Source organism: Saccopteryx leptura, chromosome 3 (assembly GCF_036850995.1).
Source record: "Saccopteryx leptura isolate mSacLep1 chromosome 3, mSacLep1_pri_phased_curated, whole genome shotgun sequence".
Taxonomy (NCBI): domain Eukaryota; kingdom Metazoa; phylum Chordata; class Mammalia; order Chiroptera; family Emballonuridae; genus Saccopteryx; species Saccopteryx leptura.
Window position 1 is genome coordinate 28244412 of NC_089505.1, and position 26063 is coordinate 28270474.

General features: G+C 38.5%; 1 protein-coding gene across 4 annotated transcripts in view; it reads right to left on the reverse strand.

Moving 5' to 3' along the window:
- The window catches only part of PDE7B (phosphodiesterase 7B), a 333453-nt gene that overhangs the window by 28670 nt on the left and 278720 nt on the right, over positions 1-26063 (reverse strand). For all 4 annotated transcript variants that reach the window (XM_066373165.1, XM_066373164.1, XM_066373168.1 and 1 more), the window contains 5 exons: positions 12227-12378; positions 9866-9929; positions 7656-7751; positions 4999-5099; positions 3094-3225 (listed from right to left, as the gene is read on the reverse strand). In XM_066373165.1, the coding sequence (XP_066229262.1) occupies positions 3094-3225; positions 4999-5099; positions 7656-7751; positions 9866-9929; positions 12227-12378 (545 nt within the window). The remainder of the gene's footprint in view (positions 1-3093; positions 3226-4998; positions 5100-7655; positions 7752-9865; positions 9930-12226; positions 12379-26063) is intronic.

Here is a 26063-nt window from a genome sequence, read left to right on the forward strand (position 1 = left end):
GAGAACCCAAGACCAGTTGAGCAGGGGACTGATGAAGAGAGTATCTGAAATGTGGTTTCTGAGTCCTAGATCCCAATTTCTCTCTTGTCATTAGCAAAAGGATCCTTTTCTTTCCTATCAGATCAGACGCTGAAGAGTTTACCGCTAGAAAAAATAATAGCTTACTTTATTGTGGTAACTAACATCTTGGGATACAAAGAACAACATAGGTATTTATTCTTCAAAGGCTGTTTTAAGTTGTATCTATATGCACACCTTTAGCGAACTCCTCAAACCTTTCTCAAACTGGGATTAAGTTTTCCTGGATTTTGCACTTTGGGTTTCAACAAATGTTTGAGGACCGAGGTTATATTTTGTTCATGTTTGTGGTTCTACATCCTAGTATATCATCCAATCTATGCAATAAATAGTTGCTGATTAAAAGTATACAAAACTGTATGTTGCATTGAAAAGGCTGCATTGGAATGTTTATTTTAAGCAAAGAAATAAAAATAAAAATTATTAAAAACTATTTGCACTTTAAAAGTTGAGTAAGGAATCCGTTTTGGAGAACATTTTCTGTATCTAAAGGAGATAGATTGGACTATCTTGCTTTTGAGAATCAATTTTTGTCAATTAGCAGCGAGTACTTAATTCTTCATTATTGTTGATATTTTATACTCTCTTGTTTTTATGACTTTAACATCTGGCATATTTCTTTCTGACATCTGTCTAAATGTGAACTTACTGTGTTTTCTATATGCTATATGTCAAAGTACAGTTTTACAATCCTCATTTTTACATATAATTCCCCCAGTAGCAGTATTTTACTCTCAAACTCCACTGATAAGATTTATTTGATGATGAGAAGTTAGAATTATGTAAGCATTGACATTATTTGGGAATGAGTCAAGTAGCCAATTGTGTGGATTGATTTCCTTTGTCTAATAACAGACATTTGAATAAGTAAGGATTGACAGGAACAGAAAATCTGCGTGGGGGCCTCCTGTGCGGTCACCCATTCTGTTTTACCTGTCAAATATCTCTGTTTCCCAAGCAATAAATTTAGCTGCTGAGATGGTTTAGAAAATTTACTTTTAGTGTTTTCTTTTTCTTTAGTTTTTAGCTCATAATCAAAAGACTTTCTTAGTTCTGTCATTCTGTCCCCTCTCTATGGCCGTATCTATCCCAGCTCTAGGTGCTGGCTGACAGCCTAAGAGAGCCAGGGCTGAAAGACATACTTGGTGGAGCCATAAACCTTGAAATACCAGTTTCTATCTAGGCCAAAAGCGAATCAACTAGATGGAGAAAGGCTTTTGAAAAAACCGTTTCAATTGCACTTAATTAGAAATAAATGAGGCCCTGGCCAGTTGGCTCAGTAGTGGAGTGTTGGCCCGGAGTGTGGATGCCTTGGGTTCGATTCCCGGTCAGGGCACACAGGAGAGACGCCCATCTGCTTCTCCACCACTCCTCAGGAGCTGGAAGCGCTAGGTTGCGAGCATGGCCCCAGATGGGTTGGGCATTGGCCCCAAACACAGGTGGCTGGGTGGGTCCCAGTTGAGGTGCATGAGGGAGTCTGTCTTTCTATCTCCCCTCCTCTCACTTGGGAAAAAAAGGATAAACTTCCTCAAGCTGCAGCATCTTGTATAAGGCATCTGTTTTATGGGGATTTGACAAGAATACTTTTATTTATTTATTTATTTATTTATTTATTTATTTATTTATTTATTTCTGAAGTGAGAAGTGGGGAGGCAGACAGACAGATGCCCTCATGCGTCTGACTGGGATCCACCTAGCATGCCCACTAGGGGTGATACTCTGTTGCAATTGGAGCTGTTCTAACGCCTGAGGCGGAGGCCATTGAGCCATCCTCAGCACCCGGGCCAACTTTTGCTCCAATGGAGCCTTGGCTGCAGGAGGGGAAGAGAGAGACAGAGAGGAAGGAGAGGGGGAGGGGTGGAGAAGTAGATGGGCACTTCTCCTGTGTGCCCTGGCTGGAAATTGAACCTGGAACATCCACAGGCCAGGCTGACGGTCTACCACTGAGCCAACCAGCCATGACTTAACAGAAATTCTTTCATCATTACATTTCTTCAAAAGCTCTACTAAAATTGATATCAATAATTTCCTTTCATGTAATGATTTTGTGAAGGACAACCAAATGTTTCCAAAGAATCCTGTTGAAAATTCTGGGAGTGATTAATGACATAGTTTTTTCTTTTTTCCCCTTGCATTTTTCCGAATCTGGAAACGGGGAGGCAGTCAGACAGACTCCCGCATGCACCCAACCAGGATCCACCCGGCATGCCCACCAGGGAGCGATGTTCTGCTCCTCTAGGGCTTCGCTCTGTTGCATCCAGAGCCATCCTAGCGCCTGAGGCAGAGGTCATGGAGCCATCCTCAGCACCCAGGCTATCTTTGCTCCAATGGAGCCTTGGCTGCGGGAGGGGAAGAGAGAGACAGAGAGGAAGGAGAGGGGGTGGGGTGGAGAAGCAGATGGGCACTTCTCCTGTGTGCCCTGACTGGGAATCAAACCTGGGACTCCTGCATGCCAGGCTGACGCTCTACCACTGAGCCAACAGGCCAGGGCCGACATAGGGTTTAATATCTGAAATAATACCATGGGTGAAAGTTCTCCTGACCAACCTACTCATGCTGCTTAACTATATCTATTGTCTTTGATAACATACCTCTGACTCAGGCCAATAAAGTTCAGAAATGGCCCTAGATACATGAATCTGAATTAAGACTGCTTCTGAATAGTATCATTTATAGAAGTCCTACAAGGACTGGCTTCAACTGGCCATTATATATGAGATTATTTCCAAGAAGACAGATATTCTCAGACCCAGGGAGTAGGCACAAGGATCCCACTTGACTTCAAACAATTTCAATCCTGCATTGGAGCAAATTGAATTCCTTGGCTGTTCTTGGAAACCAGTTTAATCTTTCTTGGGGGATATCCTGGGCCTGTTTCAAACCCATGCTCTTTGGCTATGGTCATCGTTGAGGCTGACCATGAATGAAGCCTTCTCCGAGGGTGGGAATCTGGTGTCAGGACAGGGCCTAAGGCAGCTGGCCGTGCGGGTCTGGCTCAACACTGAACTCCCTTACCTGATAGAGGTTGGCGAGGTGGTGGTTAGTTTTGATCAAAAATGGCTGGTTCACCCCTGGGTGGTCAACATCGTGTGCTGCTGCAGCCAGCAGTCCAAGCATGATGTCCAGAGGTGTGAGAAAGCTGGCGAGCTGTTAAAAAAGTCCAATTGGAAGGTCAGTGGGTATGTTTTCACAAATAGGTCAGCATTTGTTTTGGCTAAATCAGATCAAAAAAAGCACCACAATACTGTTCTGGCCTGATATCCTCCAGACTTTGACCTTCTAAAGCAATCAGGGAGGTGACAGTCATGTGGAATCACATGGAAAAAGAAAGGACTGTGTGTGAAGTAACTGAACAGGTCGAATTGTGTAGAGTCTCCAGGAGTCTCAAACTCAACTCAGCATGTGGGCCGCACTAGGTCTACAAAAGGCAACTGTTACGCAACACTTTTCTCACTGCAGTTGAAAACAAAAAAAAAATCAGTACAACAAGCACAATCGTACATGCAGTTTACTCAGTGTCACAAAACGACCAGAAACTGTAGTTCGCATCACAACTGCTGTTAACTAAGCTAATATCTAGCTAGGATGCTAGAGAAATGAAAAATACAAGTAGGCCCCTAGGCTTCCTTAATTTTATCCAAAATATTTTGAACTTCGTGGATTAGTCTGCGGGCCGCACAAAATTGTTCGGCGGGCCGCATGTGGCCCGCGAGTTTGATACCCCTGGTGTAGACCATCCCGTTCTCTCCCTTCCCGACTGCCACTCTGTTTCTTTCTGTTATCATGGTGCCATTGCCTGTCTGTTGGTAAGGAGAAGGCACTGACTGATACCAGCCTTGCTCCTACAGAGAGCTTTAAATGAGGTAAAAAGCGAAAACCAAAATTATGGCCTCATAGAAAAAAATCATTTGCGTATTTCAACCATCCACTGTCTCACTGCCACATTTTTGCATTTGAAATCAAGAGTGGGCTGAATTGCAAAATTTGTGGATTTCTTCAACGTGCAGGAGATTGTGGGGGATGTATGAGAATCTATTTATTTTTATTTTTAATTTTTTAAAATTTCGCTTAGCAAGGAAAACAAACCAGGGAAAGGGCATCCAGTACTAACTTTAATTATACAACTTTCAGGCTACCTAGAAATTAAGACACAAAATCTTTAATGTCTTTGGGCTGTTTTATACGGATGAGGCATCTACCCAGCTCTGTCTTGGGAATGCTTGTCTGGCATCTGTTTAGTCGGTGGTTGATGTTAGAACTGATTGAATTAAACGGAGTCAGGTACTTGGATATTATTTACAAAAACCTGAAGGAAATTCATCCTGTATGTTATACCAACTGTTAACCCGGCTAAGAAATGCCTTGGTTTTGAGTTAAGCAGCACTATTCGCACGTTTTAATTTGGGATTGATTTATCACATTAGAGTACGCTTGCTAAGAGGCCTTTGATGTTCAATAAGTTTTCTTGGGCCCAAATCAGGACGTCCAGTTGCCTTGGTAGGAAATGGAGCTTGAGCCATGAGGAGTCTCGTTTTCTACTGTCAATCAAAATCCATGAGGTGGGAGACTTCTCAGAGAATTTCAGTGCTGGAACCATGTGTAGCAAAGATTCAAGGCAAAACAGCTAGTTCCTGGGACTATTGAAGATATCTAGGATGTAGCTTGTCATAGGGAGGGTTGCTTTTGTCCTGATGCAGCCTTTCATACAAATTATGAAAGGAAATCTCAGGAAATTTACATCCTCTTTCATGAGTATTGCACAATTTTCAGAGCGGATACTAGAACTTTAATATAAACAAGTTGTATTCATATTGTGAATGACCCTTAAAGTTATTCTGATACGTTGGGTGATATGGGACCCAGCAGGTCTTTAACTGGACATTTCCAGCTGGCTGAAGGGGCAGCCAGGGCTGGCCTTACCTTTGGCTCCTTCAGGTAGCAGTGCATGGCCTGGGTGACATCGGCTGCGTGGACAGCATTGTGATATGGGTTTTGACTGTGATAATCTTCTTGAACCATGACTGGGAGGTAAACAGATAACTCAATCAGCTAAAAACCAAACAAGAAGGGCATACAATCTCAGACTGATTGAGGGTCCCTTTTGCTTAAAAATATTAGTGTCTCCAAAACGCGCACCCTGGGGATTCTTTAAAAATGAACGTGGCTTGGAAGCTTGGCAGCTCCACTGAGCTGTTTTCAGTGGAGAGGAGGGGGAGGGCAGGTGGGAAAAGGTTAAAAGGATTTGTGGGGCCCTTGGGAATCTTCACCACCTTCCAAAGTCACGGCTCTCTGGCACTCATAAAGGCTTTCATTCATAAGAAAAATAAATATGTAGGAAAAGGACAACTTTATTTCACACTGCGGTTTAATTATTTAAGTTTACTGCCTTTTATGAATAATAAGCCATAAAAGAAGTTTCCTTTTAAACAGCCCTAGCAGGTAGCATCAGACCCCTGATATTCAAAGATGAGTCTATGCCACTTGAGCAACAAAGACTGACCAAAGCAAAACTGAGCCTTCTTCAGGCAGATTTTCAATTTACTGTGTTGCTCCAGCTGAGGTCTCCTTGGCTTTATTGCTACCTTATTCAGATGAAATTATCATCTTTCACATCCTTCTAATTTAGGGACCAGAGTGCCCTTGGAACCAAGTAGAGACATAAGCAAGGAAATTTTGGTTTGCTGTTTACAGAAGCCACTGGCCTGTTGCAGCTAATTACCAAGGCAATGCTTAGGATGTTGCCATATAATCAGTGTATAGAATGTCTAGATTTGCAAGTGTGGCCATATCTTGTGAGCCCATGCTATGAATTTTGCTGTGGATTCCGGTGTTATTTTTGCCATAAATCTTGGAATTTTCACATGTACTCTGGGTGCCTACACATGTCCAAAGTATCCGTACTCTCCCTCTTTAGACAAATCAAAATGATTTGGTTTTATTCATGGCTATTACTTTGCTCAAGTGATCTAAATTCAATTAACTTGAGGCTATTTGTGTTTCTGAAACTGAGCCATATTGTGGCTGCTTTCAAATTTTTCTGTTGTGCCACATATATCTTTTATTCAGCAAGTTTATTTTACAATTATACTTGAATTCTGGGTTTACTATTTATTATTTGTAGTAGGCGAGTTATTTAACCACAGGGCTCCTCAGTTTTCTTCTCTGTAAAATTGGGATAACAACAGCTCCAGTGCAAGTCCTCAGAAGAGTTCCCAGCTTAGGTAAGCACCATGTAAGCCTGGCTGTTGCTACTGTTGTTGTTATCACTGTCACTGTTATATTATGCTTGATGGCATCAAGTCAGCGTTCAGATTCAAAGCACAGCCACAGGGTAAATCAAAGAAGCTGGAAACATGCTAAGTGGCAGCAGAAAGCTTTGTGGTTATTAAAAATGTGCCCTGGATAATTCACTGGCAGATAAACAAGAATATATATGAAGTCAATTAAGAAATGGGACTTCTTTTTGATAGAGTGACAGTGACATTAAATGGAAAGATGGTGGTCTGTCAAGTCAGAGACCTGGGTTTCAACTGAGGATCTGCCAATTATAAGTTGTTGACCTTGAGCAAGTTACAAAGCCTCTTTGTACCTGTCCTTAACTGTGGGCCAAAGGGTAGTGATAATGCCCAACTCTCAGGGTTGTTGAAATGATTAGAAATAACATACCAGCAGCATCCTGCATATAATGGGCACTATGCAAATGGTAGTTCTTATTAAAAAAAAAATCTATTGAAGATATTCAACAACTCATCTCCAGATGGTGATTATTTGAGGCATACCTTATGGGAGTTTTGTTGATATGTAAACAGATTAGTAACATCTTTGACAAGTATATGCTTTTGTTAGTTTATTTTATTTTATTTTTAATTTTTACTTATTGATTTGAGAGAGGAAAGGAGAAAGAGACAGGAATATCGATCTGTTCCTATATGTGCCCTGACTGGTACTGAACTGGAAACCTCTGCGCTTTGGGACAGTGCTCTAACCAACTGAGCCATCCAGCCAGGGATAGGTTTTGTTTTTTGACAGAGACAGAGAGAGACAGAGAGAGACACAGATAGGGACAGACAGACCAGAAGGGAGAGAGATGAGAAGCATCAATCCTTTGTTGCAGCACCTTAGTTGTTCATTGTCTACTTTCTCAGATATGACTTGACTGGGGGAGGGGCCACAGCAGAACAAGTGACCCCTTGCTCAAGCCAGTGACCTTGGGCTCAAGCTGGTGAGCCTTGCTCAAACTAGACAAGCCCTGCACACAAGCCAGCGACCTCAGAGTTTTGAAACTGGGTCCTCTGCGTCCCAGTCTGACGCTCTATCCACTGCACCACCGCCTGGTCAGGCCAGGGATAGTTTTATTTATATAGCCTTTATCTACTATAAACATAACTAATCAAATAAACAATTTTCAGGGATTTAAATGAGTAAACCGTAGTATAAAATTAAGGTCAGATAATTTAAGATTAATTTGAAGTCTTCACTTACCAAGCTATGGTTCCTGCCAGTTTATATTAAAGAATATTATGGAATGCCATTATTCATGGGAAAAGAGGTAAGAATATGGAGAAAAAAAAACTTACCTAAAAACCTGTGCAAGGTCACCATGTCTAACTTGAAATGGTGAATGAGTCCATGGGTGTTGAACAGGTGGCACAGCAGTGTTACCAGGCTGTTTCCTGGAGGAAAACCATCACCAGTTTTAACTCTTTTTTTTTTTTTTTTTTTACTGTTAAATTATCAAGATAGACAATAGGATCTAAAGCAGTGGTTCTCAACCTTTCTAATGCCATGACCCCGCAATACAGTTCCTCATGTTGCAGTGACTCCAAACCAAAAAATAATTTTGGTGGCTACTTCATAACTGTAATTTTGCTAGTTATGATTCGGAATGTAAATACCTGATATGCATTATGTATTCTCATTGCTACAAATCAAACATAATTTAAACATAGTGATTAATCACAAAACAATATTTAATTATATATTGAGAAATATTTATTACTAATGGACCTCCTTACCTAGTGTATTGGGGCTACCATTCCGTAAATAGCTGCTTAACTAATGGATCTGTTTTTTCCAGATTAGTGGCAAGTTTTCTATATAGAACAGTGTGAACTACGTCATAGGATACACTGCAGTTTCTGCACAGCATGGTATCTTTCAGGGCTCTTTCACACTATAAAACAGCGGTTTCTGTGGTGGAATCCACATCTCATTTACTTCAATGGGAGACCCGTGGATTCCGCAGAAGAGAGATCCCCTGTACGGCAGAAATGCAGTTCCGACACATTTCTTCCTCTCCTATTCAAGTCAATGGGAGGCCACAGCAGATTCCGCTCAAATATAGAGCATGTTGCTTAATTTTTTCCACGCTAGAACTTTTCCTAGAGCAGAAAAATTCCAAAGGTGGAATCTGCCACCCCCAATAGACTTCTATAGGAGGCAGATCTTTTACACTGCAGAATCTGCACAGCAGACTCCTCAGTGTGAGGCCTCTTTCAGTCTATGGAGGAGCAGCCGCACTGCTATGGAGTGTGGAGCGTCCCCCCCCCTCCCCGCTTCTCCAGCCCCTTAGGCCCCGGATGGATGATGCAATCACGTCTGCCCATGACCACAGGCATTTAGTTTGGAACGCACATCCATAATGGCGTGCATTCAAGCTGAATAGTGCTGGTGCAGACGGTAGCGCAGCTTCTCAGCGGCTAAAGCCATCGGAAATATGTATTTTCTGATGGCTTTAGGCAACCCCTGTGTTTTGGTCATTCCACCCCCGCCGGGGTCGCGACCCACAGGTTGAGAACCACTGATCTAAAGTTTCTGTAATAAAAGGTCTCTGATAGGATCATTTATTTTCCCCTTTAAATTTAAAATTATTTAAGCATAAAGGATCTGATTACTAAGATCTGATTTCAGGGTTTCTTTTATTGTACAAGTAAAATTAGTTCAGATCTTCTCCCTATACCAAAGGCAATGAATTCTTAGCAACATTAAGAGTTAATAAAGAGTCTGCCAATTTTGCTATCAACCAAGATGAGACTTGACCATGAAATATTTTATAACTCAAGCTGGCAGAGATGCCAAATTGAGGAAACAGTTTGTAATAACTTAAAACACAAACTTGGTAGATGGTGGGACATACGAAGGTTAGTATTAAATATAATGTCTTTCATTGGATTGCTAAGCTTATCAAGCATTTGTTGAATGAGCAAATAAAAATATAATAGGATTTTATTATTTCCTTATAGGAAGCTTTTATAGGCACAAAATCTTAAAAGGTGAAACCAGTGAGAATCTCTACTTTCCTTTCAGCTGCAGCCTAAGCTTTTACACTTTATCCTCAGCAACTGGTTTCTTCTGATGCCAAACTTATCTGAACAATACCTGCAACAGGGCAGAGGTGACTCATTGAACGAAAATGCACAAACACTTGCCCTGCGAGAGTCAGGGCTGATCAGAGGAAGTTTGTGTTTCTAATTTTCATTGACTAACAACAAACTTCCTTTTGGATGTGGCCAAAGTATTCTTCAAGGACAGAATCTAATCTGTGGTTTAAATTCCTTTGAATTCATCAGGGTCAGAAGGAAACTTCTTAAATTCTAATGCCCAATTCAGTCCTTATTCTTCATCTGAACTAATTTTCCCTTGCCCTGGTTCTTCTCGAGTAGACTTATGAAAGTGCGGAAAGAAGGAAAAAAGGAATAACAAATGTTTAAAAATAAGTATTTGTTTTCATAAAATTAATCTCATTTTATGGTGCATATTTTAGTGCGAATTCTTCTGGGTGACTTACCATTTGTCAAGCGATCAAACAAGAAAATGTCAAAATCCCACATTCCCACTTTGGAGAGCATATACTGAAAAAGCAAACAAAAAATCACTCACATGAATCACGTTGAAGGCTCAAATAGTCACTTTGAGATAGAGTGAATTAAACAATTAATATGTTGAAAATGCAGTAGCATTCTACTACCTAAGTACAACTGGTTTGTAGTAAAATAAATCTTACTCTACTGGCTAATGACAATAGTGTTAAAGGGACAGGCTTGAGGAGCAGACTGCCTAGTCTGATGTCAGTCACATCTCTTACTGGCTGTGGTACTTTGGGCAAGTTCCTTAACTTCTCTGTTCCTCAGTTCCCTAATTTGAAAAATGTGGCTGATATTATTACTTCAGGGGGTTGTTGTAAGGATTATAAAAGGTAATGTATAAAAATATAAATTTATGTAATATAAGAGCTTAGAACAGTTCTTGTAAACAGTAAGCACATGCATGTTAGATATCTGTCAAAACTATGGTTCAGTGAAGTCTCTACACCAGGGGTCCCCAAACTATGGCCCGCGGGCTGCATGCGGCCCCCTGAGGCCATTTATCCGGCCTTCGCCGCACTTCCGGAAGGGGCACCTCTTTCATTGGTGGTCAGTGAGAGGAGCATAGTTCCCATTGAAATACTGGTCAGTTTGTTGATTTAAATTTACTTGTTCTTTATTTTAAATATTGTATTTGTTCCCGTTTTGTTTTTTTACTTTAAAATATGTGCAGTGTGCATAGGGATTTGTTCATAGTTTTTTTATAGCCTGGCCCTCCAGTGGTCTGAGGAACAGTGAACTGGCCTCCTGTGTAAAAAGTTTGGGGACCCCTGCTCTACACCATAAACTACTATTCACTTAATTTTATTAAAATTAACAAAATTTTAATAAAGTAAAGTCAAAATGATTGCTTGAGTACATTACTCTGCTCAATGTGAGACTAAATGCGAAATTAACTGTTGTAACAGGAAACTGAAGAGTGAGCAATTGAAAATATTAGCTAATCTAAAAACCTCCTTTAAATAGGCTTATTATCCTGTTTTTTCTTTTTCTTTTTTTAAATACCCATGCTTAGAATTAGATGGCGTTCACTCTCACACACAAAGTCCCAGGTGCTGTCTCAGTCCTCCTCACTGTGGCTCCTGGGACGGGGCTTTCCTGTCCTCTCCCGGTCCCTGCTCCTGGGAAGAGCCAGCTCACTGTCCTCTGCCTGCCCCTGAATGGCTTCTCTGCATCTTACGAAAAATCCAAAGGTCTCATCATGACACACAGAGACTTTCACAAGAGAGTGAGATAAATGAGTGGTTAAGAGGTTATTTGTTAAGTCTAGATTGAGTGAGCATTTTATCCAAGTCATACAAACCTAAGGGCAGAGCCAAAACTTGATCTCTGACACCTTGAATTCTGGCCTGCTGTTCTTTCTGTGCCTCAGTGTTGCCTTTACTGAGAGGGGGCTACTTAGAGGGGGGCACCCTCACAGTGTTCAGTCACGTGCTCTAGTGCAGAGAGCTTAGTCTCGCTCTCCTCCAACCAAACAAATGAACAAACAAACGTTCACCTAATCTCAGGCCTTGGGCTGTTAGAAGTGATTCCCCCCCCCTCCCCTTTCATAGACCTAATATTAGAAATTAGTTCTTCTGCTATTACTTGCTACTCATTTCTATATAGAATGTAAACCGCATAATATTACTTGGCTTGCAAAATATACAGTTGTGTTTAAACAGAGGCAGTTTATTTCTGAAACTTAAATTTTTCAGGCAGTTTGTGTTAGAGATAGGCTGCAGGCTTTTTTTTTTAGATTGTCACACATTAATTTATACCCTCAGTTGGACCAATGGATTCCAAAAATAATTGTAAAATTAGTAAAGATTATTTGAATGAATTAAAAATTATAAAAAGAATAATGCACTATATTGCTAGCCTAGCATGGAATTAAAGGCTGGTAATCATTGGGTTAATTTCATTGTAGCTATTACAATGAGATAATTCAATGGGTTAAAAATTCAGTTATTCTCTTATTAGCAATCGATTAGTCAAAAATTTTACATTACGTAGTTTCCTGCAAATATGTTTTGCACATTTATAAAAATGAAAATAGGTAGATATGCATATATTAAGCATACAAACATGCTCTACCTCATGCTTTAATCTCTGCATCACCCTTAAGAGGTGTATATTTCTATTAGCTTCATTTAGTATTTGAGGAAATAGCCCAGGCATGTTGACTGACTAGCCTGAGTCACAGAGCAGCTCAGTGTCAGAAGCAGGACCGAGACCCGCCCCAGTGGAAGCACTTGCTCCCGGCCACTGGCCTGCGGCGAGGTGTTTGGGGGCGGCTAGCTCACCCTGGCTTGTCCAAGGTAGTCTTCATCCAGCAGGTGGAGGGGGGCTTGTGGGATAATTCCACGAAGCAGCCTCGATGCATGGAAGTATCTTTGAAAGCTTAACAGTCTTTTCACCTTTTTCTTGCTGCCAATTTCCCCTGAGTGTGTTGTATCTGTGGAAAGGAATCAAATGCAGGAATTATATAATTAAAAAGAGCCCTATTTTCTGTCCTAGGTAAAAAAACACAGTGTATTGTAAAGGAGAGAAATTTTAAAGATACTTTCAATACTTTTTTTTTTTTTTACAGAGACAGAGTCAGGGAGAGGGATAGATCGGGATAGACAGACAGGAACAGAAAGATGAGAAGCATCAATCATTAGTTTTTCATTGCGCGTTGCAACACCTTAGTTGTTCATTGATTGCTTTCTCACATGTGCCTTGACCGCGGGCCTTCAGCAGACACCTTACTCGAGCCAGTGACCTTGGGTCCAAGCTGGTGAGCTTTTTGCTCAAACCAGATGAGCCCATGCTCAAGCTGGTGACCTCGGGGTCTCGAACCTGGGTCCTCTGTATCCCAGTCCAACATGCTATCCACTGCACCACTGCCTGGTCAGGCAATATTGAGATATTTTAAATCTAATTTTTGAATACAAAGTATACAAATTAAAAACTCCATTTTTTTTATTAATGATGCTGATATACCTAGTAAGTGAAATCCACACACTTCCACATGGATTTAAAGGAACAGTTAAGCTTTTTTCTGCTGCATTGAAACCGATACTCTAAAATTTAGATCGGGTTCTTCTCCTACACTAACTGTAGTCTGATCAGATCCTTCACCTGAATTAGAAGAGTTGAAAATACACTAGCTTGGACAGGAGGATATGCTCCCTAATGTTCCAAGAGCATCAGTAACAAAGAATCAATAATATCAACCTAAAAGCGACCTACATTTCCCGGACAGGAAGCAGAGAGGATGTTTACTCCCCAATGGAGTATATTCTCTTTTGCTGGCCACAAAAGTCTGATCCTGTCAACAGAAATATTTTAATACCCATGTCACATGTACCTTTCCAAACTTGACTATTGACTTCGTGAGGATTGTCCAGATATACCCGAAGCACATTATTTGAATATCTGTCAAGCCATGTCTTCTCTTAGCTGAAATTCTGTGAATCGCTCTAGGGCCACACAAGTGACATCTGCTGCCAGTTCTGGACCTAGAGTTCATTGAGCAGTCTAGCAGGAAAATGTGCTGCTCGTGTAGAATGAAAGTTGGGTTTCACTCCTGTCTCCTCCTGTCTCCCCTTTTCCTCTATGGGACTCAGAATCAGAGTGGATGCCAGAAGCAGAGGAATAGTGGGCAGGGGCCTCCTTTCTGATGGGGCACTTCCCAATGCGATGTGAGTGAGCAACCACCATCAGTTTGTTACTTAGGTTGTATTATGCATGAAGAGGTGTAATTCAAGACTAACCAAGCTTACCGTTCTCTAAAAATGCTGCCTGCTTAAAATTTTTTTTAAATTTTAAATGGGGGGAGATTCATGTGTGAAAAGAGGCAAAACAAGTATGTATGAAACTGAGAAGTACACAAAACATTGGGTGTTTGGTCACATATCAGTATTAAAAATAGTATACGCGGCCTCAATTCTACTAGTACTCACTCATTTGTATCCATTTATCAAGTCAAAGTACAGGATAAAGTAATTAGTTCATTTATCTAGAAAATAGTTTGAGTGCTTCTAAGGACAGGCACTGTTCTAGATACTTGATGAGATCCTTCAATTCTTGATCCCCCAACGAACAAACCAAAGATCCCTGTCTTCCAGAAGCTTCCATTCTAGCTTAGAGAGACAGACAATAAACAAACAGAAGAAGTAATTTATAAAAATGTGTTGGAAGGTGGTAAGTGCAATGCGTAAAGAAAGCAATGCAGGGAACGAGGGGTCAGAAGTTCTGTGTGGGGTAGTGATGGCTGGCCTCATTAGGAGGTATGACTTCATCAAAACTTGAAGTAGATGAAGGAGCTGGCCAAGCAGATGGCTGGGGTTCCTCTGAGAAAATATTGAAAAATTGTAGCATCAAAACGGATAATGGAAGAATGGATCGTAAAGCATTGACTGAAAGAAGAACCCACAAGAGCATACTGGTAGTAAATAAATAAGGAAGAAGGAAAGTTCTTTTCTTGCAGAGAGTGCCAACCAGTAATGTAGGTGAAGTTGATTGAGTTAGAAAATTACTATTTTTCAGCCTTCATAGTAACAATGTAACTGATTCAAACCAGAATCATCAATGGATACTAAAATTATTAAGTGAAAGTTTATAAAGCAACAAGGTAAGTATCAGAGTATCTCCCCACAGATGACATAGTCATCAAAAGGAAAAGATGAGTAATATTTTATTGAACAAATGTAGAGGGGCACCATCTTCGCTAAAGTTAACATCACCAGGGATGAGAGAAACTGACATCATATGCTTCCTGTGTTCCTGCACCAAATGCACATTGACCCCAATAATAATAATAATAAAAAATCAGGAAACCCCAAGTTGATAAATACTTTATAAAACAATTGGCCTATTCTCTTAAAAAATGTCAATGGCATGAAAGATAAAGCCTAGGGTATTGTTTCATAATATTAGACCCCAGATAGAGTGCACTAAGTGCATAGCATGATCCTGAATTGGATCCTGGATCAGAAAATATTTCCATAAAGGACATTGTTAGGACAATTCGTGAAATGTGAATAAGGACTTAAATACGAGTTACTTATTACCTACCCATACATAAGTTATATAGTATATGTATATGACAGAAATAGTTTCTATTCACTAAAATTATCATTTTGACTAAAATATTATTAACCTAATGATGCTATAAGTTGGAGATATTAAGTTTAGATTCGTTTTGTCTTGAAACCAAAGAGGTCAACAGCAAGGTTTTCTCTTTTTCTACTTACTTTTTTTTCACCTTGTAACCAAATAGATAACAATCCACAAATATGACAAAACACAGATCTCCTGATCTTTATTTAAATTTCTGATATTTCTTGGTCTTAATTTTTATTTTAAAAATATTGTGTTAAAATATGATATACATTGATTACTGACTTATCTGGTACCCCCTTAAATTTTGAACTTGAGGTAAACGCCTCCCCCCTTACCTTAGTTCCAGTCCTGTCACATCTTTGGAGCATAAGCTCAGATAATGTAAAAATAATTCAATAATGAAATAAATCTAGACAATAAAGCCATCTCATAGTTACCTTTTTTATGGTAGCCTATAGGTTAAAAAGTATAGTATATACTATATATACCAACATTTTCTCAACTACCAAGGCAAACCATGACAATGCTATGTAGCATTTCTCTCTGAGTATTCTTTAATTGACAAGAAAATAATTCAGAAGTGATGCTAAATAGCCATTTTTGGAAACAATAGGGCTTAATTTTCTTATTTGTGAACACACATAAAGCTAAATGAAAAAAATTCTCCAGGTGGCTCTAAAGGGGATGAGCATTCACTATTGCAAAAATAAATCCATTTAAAACAGTATTAATAACCTCTTTAGTAACTGTCATTTAGGGACTACTTTGTGCTATGTGAAATAATGAAAAACTAGCATATAAGAAGCTGAAAAACAGTAGGGAGAAAAATACCCATAAGAAACAATCTGTGAATAGTAGTCATAAATACTGCTTTTGAAGTGCTAAAGTATGTTATATAATTACTGAATAAGACCTGACACGTTTGTTTCTAAAGGACTTTCAGTGAATAGCTAGTATATTTACTTTTATAATTAGATATATCATAATATGTATTTCTGAATAGAAATATAAATGATTTACCTAAGCTATTTTTTTTGTGTGTGTGACAGAGACAGAGAGAGACAGATAGGAAGGGAGATGAGAAGCATCAATTCTTCGTTGTGACTTCTTAGTTGTTCATTGATTGCTTTCTCATACGTGTTTTGATGGGGGGTGGGTGCTCCAGCAGAGCAAGTGGCTCCTTGCTCAAGCCAGCGACCTTGGGCTCAAGCCAGTGACCTTTGGGCTCAAGCTGGCAACCTCAGGATTTGGAACCTGTGTCCTCTGCATTTCAGTCCGACGTGTTATCCACTGCGCCACCACCTGGTTAGGCTAGCTAAGCTAAATTTTATAGATAGCTCAACTAAATTTAGCTTGTAAAAATTTAGTCTATAATATGTCTAATAATAAAATATTTGTTTTATTTAATGTCTTTATATAATTAAAAATATCATTATTTAAAGGCATTTAAAGTTATCCTAATGATGCTTTTTATTTGGATTTTATTGTTTTATAGGCTATGGGTCCCCAAATTCTCATTTGGAATGGTTATAAAATGGTGCTCCAGAATGTTTACTTGCCTAGTCTATGTGCACATAGACTCTAACTGGAAAATTCATTTTCTGCTTACTTGTTCTTTTATGAATTTCACAAATATGTGCATATTAACACATTCTGTACTATTTAGATACTAATTTTAGGGTTATAAAGTGTATATTGGCATGGCCAGTATGGTAATTAAAAAATTCACAAGTTGCGGTTGGCTTAAATTCTAAAAATTCTAATAAAAATTATTTTCATTTTGAGTACGTTCTCTATGACATATTCTCTTTGTAAGGGCTAATAAATTCTGACACTAAGAGAAGCTTTAAACCTAGAATAAAAGCCTAAGATAAAAAATATCTATAAGCACACCTCTATGATGAGGCTCTTCCTGTCAACTATATCCCTGTTCCTTCAGCAAGGTCCGTATCCATTGTTCCCAGAACTTGAATAGCTAGTAACTAGCGCAGGAGCAGCTCAGGTGATACCAAGAACAAAGCAAACCTTTATATTTGAGTGAGCAGAACTCGTCTCAAGCAAACATGGAGAAGCAACTCCATAAATCTATTATCAATACTTTCAAAGCATTAATTAAATAAATTAAAAAAAATGTGTTATTAATAAATGCCCTAGTCTGATAATTATTGCACTAATAATTATTATAATATGTATATATTATGTAATCCTTGTCATATGAATAATGATTATATAATAATTATGATAAAGTTACTTGCTGAGTTAGTGATTATTCATATAATTCATATTGTTTATTCTTCTCATTAAAATTTTAATATGTCTTGTACTCTAGAGTTATTGGTACCAATAGCTTATTACTCCCCAAGATCAGAAACCATTTTATCCAACTTTGTAACTCCTTATATCTAGTGCATAGTCTTACACATAATGAAAACTTCCTATAAAATTTCTCTCAATTAGTTTACAGAAATATCATAATCAAATGCCATTTTAAAATAATAAGCCAATTAATAAAGTACAAGATGCTGAAACTTATATGTTAGTTTTTTTTTTGTTTTTTTTTTTAGAGAGAGGGATAGACAGGGACAGACAGACAGGAACGGAGAGAGATGAGAAGCATCAATCATTAGTTTTTCATTGTGCGTTGCAACACCTTAGTTGTTCATTGATTGCTTTCTCATATGTGCCTTGACCACGGGCCTTCAGCAGACCGAGTAACCCCTTGCTGGAGCCAGCAACTTTGGGTTCAAGCTGGTGAGCTTTTTGCTCAAACCAGATGAGCCCGCGCTCAAGCTGGCGACCTCGGAGTCTCACACCCGGGTCCTCTGCATCCCAGTCCGATGCTCTATCCACTGCTCCACCACCTGGTCAGCAGGTGTTAGTTAGTTTTTGAAATTATTTTCTAAACTTCCAAACGGAGTTCCAGGGCCCAGCTCCTTCCACCACCATCACTGTCTGGGAGTGACCTCCGTTGTAATACTCAGCCTGGCCTGTATGAGTGCAAATTCACTTGTATTTACACATCTGAATTTCTTATTAGTCTGTAAGGACTTGGAGGCCAGATTTTTGCTAGTTTTCTTTGAATTTCCACAATGTTCTGCAAGTTATGTGTTAAATACATGACAGAATTGAATAACTTTCTTACGTGTATGTGCCAGTTCTAAGTTAAAGAATGATGAAGCCCTGAGAAATCAGGATGAAATTCTAGTTTTAAAGATGCAGTTTTAAAAAAGGTGAGAAAAATGAATTACTTGGATTTTAGGTATAGTTACTTTGGTACTCAAATTTCACCTTTCACAGTTTCACCTCTCTAGACATTAAAGTCTTTATTTATTAAAAAACTCAGCTTCCAAAAAGCATTTTAAAATATAGAAATAATATTATGACATTGATACGTGATATTACATATAGAAAACCCTATTGACTCTATCAGAAAACTGTTGGAACTAATAAACAAGTAAAATTGCAGGATGCAAAATCAATACACAAAAACCTATTGCATTTTTATATGCTAATAATGAGCTATCAGAAAGAAATTAAAAGAACAATCTTATTTACAATTCCATCAAAAAGAATAAAATTCATAGGCATAAATTTAACTAAGGAGGTAAAAAACCTGTATACTGAAAACTATAAGACAGTAATAAAAAAATTAAGGAATACACAAATAAATGGAAAAATAGTCTGTGTTCATGGATTGGAAAAAATAATGTTAAAATGTCCATACTACCTAAAACAATCTATAGATTCAATGCAATCACTATCAAAATTCAGATGGCATTTTTCATAGAAATAGAACAAACAATTCTAAAATTGGGATGGAACCACAAAAGGTCTCAAATAGCCAAAGTGACCTTGAGAAATAAGAATAAAGGTGGAGACATCATGATACCTAAATTTCAAACTTTATTTCAAAGCTATTATAATTAAAGTAATATAGTATTGGCATAGAAAACAGACACATAGAATAAAAAACCCAGAAATAAACCCTTACAGATATGTTCAGTTAATTTATGACAAAGGAGCCAAGCATATGCAATGGAGAAAGAAAAAGCAGACTCATCAATAAATGGTGTGGAGAAAACTGGACAGACGCATGAAAAAGAATAAAGCGGGACCACTATCTTCCACCGTATACAGAATTTAACTCAAAATGAATTAAAAACTTGAACGTAAGACCTGAAACCATAAAACTGTTAGAGAAAGCATTGGTGGTAAGCTCCATGACATAGGTCCTAGCAATGATTTTCCGAATCTGACACCAAAAGCAAAGACAACAAAGACAAATATAAACAAGTGAGACTACATCAAACTAAAAAGCTGCTCTGCAGCAGAAGAAACTATCAACAAAATGAAAAGGCAGAAATAACAACGGAATGAATGGGAGAAAATATTTGCAAATCATATGTCTGATGAGTTAAAAGGAGCTAAGTTCTCTAAATTCAGGTCTTGAATAGACATGTATTAAATCCCTATGTCATCAGCCCTTCTATGTGCGACAATCACGACTTGATGGCTGTCACTAGAAGAAGAGTTTTGCTTTCACACTGCCACAGAGTGGGAGGAGGAGGAGGAAAAGGAAAGTCTTCTTTAAGGCAGAATAAATTGTCTCTCTAGTTCTACTTTTTAACATGTTTACTTTTTTAGTTCCCAGTTCTCTTTTATGTTCCTGACAGTGAATAGAAAACCAAGATGGCTGAGATGAGTCAGAGAATAGAATGAACTCCGCCCCCAGTTCACGGTACCCACACCTGCTACCTCGGTGCTTAGGAAATAGGCTTAAAAAGTGTTCAAGAGAGGTAAAATCCTCGACTTCCTCAACCACCGAATGCACAGCTTTTTGGCAAAATGTGCTGTTTTTAGCCTATTGTTTTGCCTTACATAAAACCCATTCTAACCCATGGATTATGAATCTCTAAATTCTGGGGTTCAGGGGTGGTTAAAAAACTATTTCCTTTTCGTAAGGAGGGGAAGGTCTTTAAAAATAAGCTCATAAAACTTTTCTGGGCAATAGAGAGGTTTTTCAAAAATCCCAGTTTGAATGAAATTTAAATGAATTAGAGAGAAGCAGATCAAATTTCCTCAGTCCAATAGAAGAAATATATGCCAGGCACAATGTGGTTTTATTGAACCCTCCGCTCCTCAGAGTTTGAAATGTTTAGCAAATCCTGAGTTTTGAAGGCAATGGTTTGTGGTAAGCAAATTGAGATGACCAAACTTTCAGTTGATTTTAAGTCTACAGAGGTTAAAAACTGCTGCGTTAACTCCTTAGTTGTAGTATATGTGATTCCCTTTCAGGCTGTTGGTTCTAACTCCCCTACCCCAGGAATGGACTAACCCTTTGATTTCCTCCAGGTGTCTCCTCTAATCTCTCTCACCTACCACTGACAGACTGCTTCCTCAAACACAACTACCAGGTCAGGCCCTCTGCTCCAAATTCTTCAATGGCTCCCCAGTGTCTACTTAGTTACATTTAAATTATTAATCCTGGTATTCATGGCCCTCCACAATATAATGCCAATTTATTTTTCCATTTTTATCTCCCACCAGTTCCTTCTCAGATAAATAGGTCTCCGTTCTTGTTTTTTCCTCCCTCTGTCTTCCATGTTTTGTTTTGTTTTTTGCCTCTATACTGATTCCCACATTCCTTTTCAATTGGATACTGTCTTTACTTGTTGAAATACCATCCACCCTTCAGTAGCACATCTCAAGTATTTCCCCCTCACCTACCAGTCAGATCTTTTTGTGAGTTCTCCTAACACCTTGTGGTTGGTATTGTAGTAACTGGTGTTCTCAGCTTTCCCACTATGCAGCACACTATTGTATACAATGTTGGTGTGGGACCATTTTTATAAAGAATGGTGCCTGTTTTAAAAGGTGTTTATTAAATACAAGAATGAAGGTATGAGGTCCTTAATGAATGAGATATAAGCTTTTACTTTTCCTACCTACCATAGAATTGCTGAGCTGAATGAATTGTCCAGGACAAGGAAGAGTCATTCATCTAACACAATAGATAAAAGCATGATCCCCTAAGGAGAAATATTTGAACTTCTATTTCTTTTCTGAATTTGATGGATTTTCTGAAATGATTATAAATGCATCTTTAGCAAAAGGGTAGATTGGTAGATCTTTATCCATTGATAGGCATATGGATTGGAACATATATCTCCAAAAACTTTCAGAAAGCATCCTTTATGTTTTAGTCTTTGGAAAGGAAGTGCATTGTAAGTGAATTCCTTTCTTTCTCTTTGTAGATTATAAAGGCCACTTGAGTTATATTTCACCTGAGTGAATGCTCTGATTTGATAGATTAAAACAAGTGGGCATTATATGTGGTTGGGGTATAATACTATGTAAATATCCACTCAAATTCATCAGAGAACTTGAGATGTTTAATTGTATATTGAGGTTTGTCTCTTATGGTCTATGGTCCTCTATAGGTTATAGTAGCACTTTAGGCATAATCACATCTACAACTCTTGGTATATAGGATACTTTTGAGGAACAAATTCTCATTAAGACTCATACCATTAGTAGGTCGTGGAAAACTATATATTTTCACATTGAGCTAGATCATAGAGAGGAAATAATTGTTTTAATGACTACTGCAGTGTCCATCTGAATAAGTACCTGAACTATTTCCAAAGATATAACTGATTTACTTAAACTAGAACAAAAATAACTGCACTTATTTCATCCATAGCAAGAAGAGGGCTTGGAACTAAAGGGATAGAATTAAACAATTTTGAGAACTTATGATTTATGTTTACATTTCTCATTTCATTTAATTTTCATAAAAGTGGGTATTAGGAAATTGGTATTAATAGATACATTTAACAGATGATACAATGCATTTGAATGGTTTAGTAATTTATCCAAAATCATCCAACTGATAAGTAGCAGAATAGGGAATAGAACCTAGGTCTATCTGATCTTGAAGATGATGCTCTGTTCATTATATTCTGCTCTTTATAGGAAAGTGCAAAGAGTACGGGATATGTGAGAATTCAACACAGGACACTGTTTTCCTGGGATACAGTGATATATCAATACTCAAAGAATCTCAGAGTCCCTTCCTTTAAAAAAGCATGATAAAACTAAAACAATAAAAAGAATTTTTAATATAATCCATAAATACAAGTGTTTTAAGATAAATAAAGATTTAACAAGAAAAAAACCCAAACCCAGAGAAGTAACTTCATAGTAAAATTTGAAAGTGATTCTGTGCATGTAACTTTCCTGCTCCTCTCACTAAATGTATGAATGTAATATTAGGAGGTAAAGGATAAATTGCTTGTGGGTTTTAAAAATAAAAACACATGTATAACTGACACTGACTTAATGTGATTTGATTATTGTGTTATTATACAAAGACATTTGCCGACATTAGTTGGTACCCTGAGCATTGGAAAAGACAAACATTTTTGTTTTGTACATAGAGCAGAGCAGCAGTTTCTGGGAAAGAGAAAGAAAGGGATGTACTTGGGCACACAGGCTGCTCAAAATAAAACTGCGACAGGACGCACATAGGCCTCGTGTTAAACCATTATGAAGCCAAAACTTCAAGTCACATAAGATTTTTACCTTATGAAGGGTGACTGCTGATTGAAATGTGGTCTGAGAGCATAATCTCACCTAACACAGATATTCATTCTTCTCCTTTCTTAAAAATACTTTCTAATTATCTTTATAATGTTAAATAACAGTCTAATCAGGAAGGGTTACCTAATAAATATAAAATGTTATTTGGTAACTGTCAATGAGTGAAACTGAAGCTCTTTGACATGACTTGGTTACTTGTTCTTTCTGAGTCTCTGGCGGTGCTTAGAGCTAAGCCATGTGGTAAGCACTGGGAAGGCTCCACGTGCAAATACTCATTGAGTATCTATTCTGTGTGGGTACTGTGGGACTTGAATGTATAAAATTATCCAGACAGTGTTTGTGCCCTCAGCTGTCTAGAGGAAGGTGATAGAATGGGCTCTTTATTGTCTTTACTTCTGGTTCTACTCCAGTTGTGATGGGTAAGGAATATTTTTAGTATAAAAATGGGTGGAAAAAAGTGAAGGAATTAAGCGAAGAAAAAAAACTTATAGACACAGACAACTGTGGGGGTTGGGGAAGGAAAATGGAGGTAGAGGGAAGGGGATGAGAGTATAAGTGGATAGATGGTGATGGACGGAGACTTGACTGAGGTGGTGAACACACAATACAATACAGATAATGTGTTGTAGAACTGTACACCTGAAAACTGTATAACATTATTTACCAATGTCACCCCAATAATGCAGATAATATTGAATGTAAATTGTAATTGAAAAATATTTTTAATTAAAAAAAGTATATGATCTGTTTTAAAAAGTAGTATAAGTAGGCTTATATATATACACACATGTACATAGTATAAAAATCAACATACAGTAAAGAGATTTGAGGTGAAAAGTAAGCCTCCCTAAAAAAATGCTTAGAAATGATCATATAAGGAGGAAAATATGAGCAATAAGAAGATTATTTGTCTAGTGGGCTCTACTCTCAAGAATGTGATGACTCAGTTTGCCTCTTGCCCTTGATGGTGCCTGGTATGTCTATAGGAGATGTGGTAGGGTGGAGATGGTGAGGGGTCAGGGTGGGAGAAAGGGATGAAGAAGGAAAATCAGAAGAGAAGGGACATACAAGAATCCATCAGAGGCGATCTCTGTACCCATGAAAGTCAATCTGAAAAGAAATGTAAGAAATTTTTTGCACCACCCTCTTAATCCCACATGGGTTTGAGATTTGCTATTAGTGAGGTTGTGTTCTTTCTGGTAATGGCCTGGGGTCTACATGCCCTTCCAGATGAAGTGAAGCCTAACTACTTCAGTTGTAGCATGGTCAGCTGGAAATATGTTCTTATTCTTAGTACTATGGAGACTATAGGTCATGAATATCAAGCTTATAGAAGCCCATATTGGAAAAAAAAACCCCATGAATATACACATAACCTGCTAATGCTGTAGAAAGGCCTGCTTGAGTAGGAGTTGTGGAGAAGCACATGGAAAAGTGTGAAAGCAGGTAGAGTAGAAATGCACTAAGAGTATGTAATGTGTTTGGGTTGAGCTTTCTCTTACCTTCCGCATCCTAGTTCATTCTCACTGGATTTCTCAGAATGAACAGTTTAATTGCCACATCTGAAGCAGGTGGCAGAGAAGAAGGGAAGGCAGACTCGCTAGCTGTAGAACCAAGTCAACTAAGGACTTGTGGGACAACCAAAGAGAATTGTCCTCGATTATTTCAATGGCTCATCTTTTCTATTTTCTTCCCTATGCCTTTCCCTTCCTTTCTTATCCCATTTCTCCTTCTTTCATTCCTTTTCTTCTCAAAATATTAGCCAGGGGCTTACTTTGGTCCAGACAGTGGGTAGTGCTGGAAGTGCAAAGATGATGAAGACACAGCCTCTTCCCTCAGAGAGTTCCCTGTCAAGGAGGGAGCTCATTCCTGTTCCTCCATGGCAGTAATAGCTGAAAACAGTGGTCTTCAGTGAGGGGTGGGATATCTGAACTTCCTTGGGACCTCCACTGCCCTTCTAGCAGGAAGCTAGTGTGGCTGGATAACAAAGCAGTGCCCTAATGGGATTTGGATCTTTGGAGCTGCTATGGTGCCATGACAGTGCTACCATTCTCTCCAATGTTTTACGTGTCTCCACTTAGGTACAACATATTTATACCTATGTACTGCTCTACTTGCAGTCTTAGCCAATGGGGTTGTCTAGATAGGCAGAATCTACAGATGATGTAATGAAATGGAATGAAACATATAATTCCAAGGAATGATCCTCTAGTTTATATTGAGATGACCAAGTTCAAGTCTTGGTTCTTCTATTCATCCGTCTTTTGGGTAAAATAATTGAAATAACCTATACAACACATGCTCAATAAAGATTTAGTAGAATGTGTAAAGACAGACCTAGTCAGAATACAACTATCATCTGGAAAGAATTGCTTGACCAATCAATGAATAACTTAGCTTGAATTAGTGTGCAATTAGGTAGACAATATCCGATCGATTCTGATGGCAGGAGGCAGAAGGAACAGTCTAAAATTTGGGGTTCTATCTCAGAATGGGAACGTTCTGCTTTGAAGAGAGCTGGAAGTGGGGGTAGAGAGGCAGAGAGAGCAAAAAGAAGGTGGTTTGTGGAAAATCTTCCTTGCGTTTCCCAGCGGTTGCTGGCATTCTGTGCTGCTGGCTCCTATTGCAACCCTACCCCAACTTCTATTCAGCAAAGTAGTTCTTCATGTATACCAGAGCTGTCATATTTACTTGTCTTTCTTATCCCCCGAACTGCTAGTTCGCCTTATTTACCTTTTAACCTCTAGTACTGATATTCTTTGTTACACACAGTAGAATTACTAATTTGAAAAAAATTAGGTCCTGTTTTGAGCTGAGGCAAATGTTTAACTTTTCATTTTTGAAAATAAAGCTCAGTTAGTTATTGTCAGTAATCAGTTTTGTGATAAGAATGAAGGGGACAAGAGGTCTAATCACCACTCGTGTAGGGCATATTTGATTCAAGTATGCATTCTAAGCCAGCTTTCCAAAAAGAATGGAAATTAGATTGTCAAAATGCAACATCTGCTCCAGCTTCTTCAGTGTCCTAAGGAACATCCCTCTCAGCAATGACAGATCACAGTCTGCCCCCTTGATGACCTGGTTGGGTTGACAGATTTCACACCGTTTAAGAATGAACAGCGGGGAGTGTTCTATTTGGAGACTCTCCAGAAGGATTCGTCAAAGTGTCAGAAAGATTACAGCCGGGCGGAAAGTTCAGAAGTTCAGTTAAGTTTAAGGTCCTTTACCCTGGAAAGTTTCATTATTTTTTTTTCTTTTTCTTTCATACCCCAGATAAATGCTGCAGTTGCAAAAATCTCAGTATGACTTGGTCAAAACCCACTCAAATTTATGCCAAGAATCTGCTTTTAAAGCTATGCTGTCAAAATTTGCAGCCTTGGGAGGCTTAGGTATTCTAAAAGGGTCTGATTTTCAGTAACCAGCTTTCTA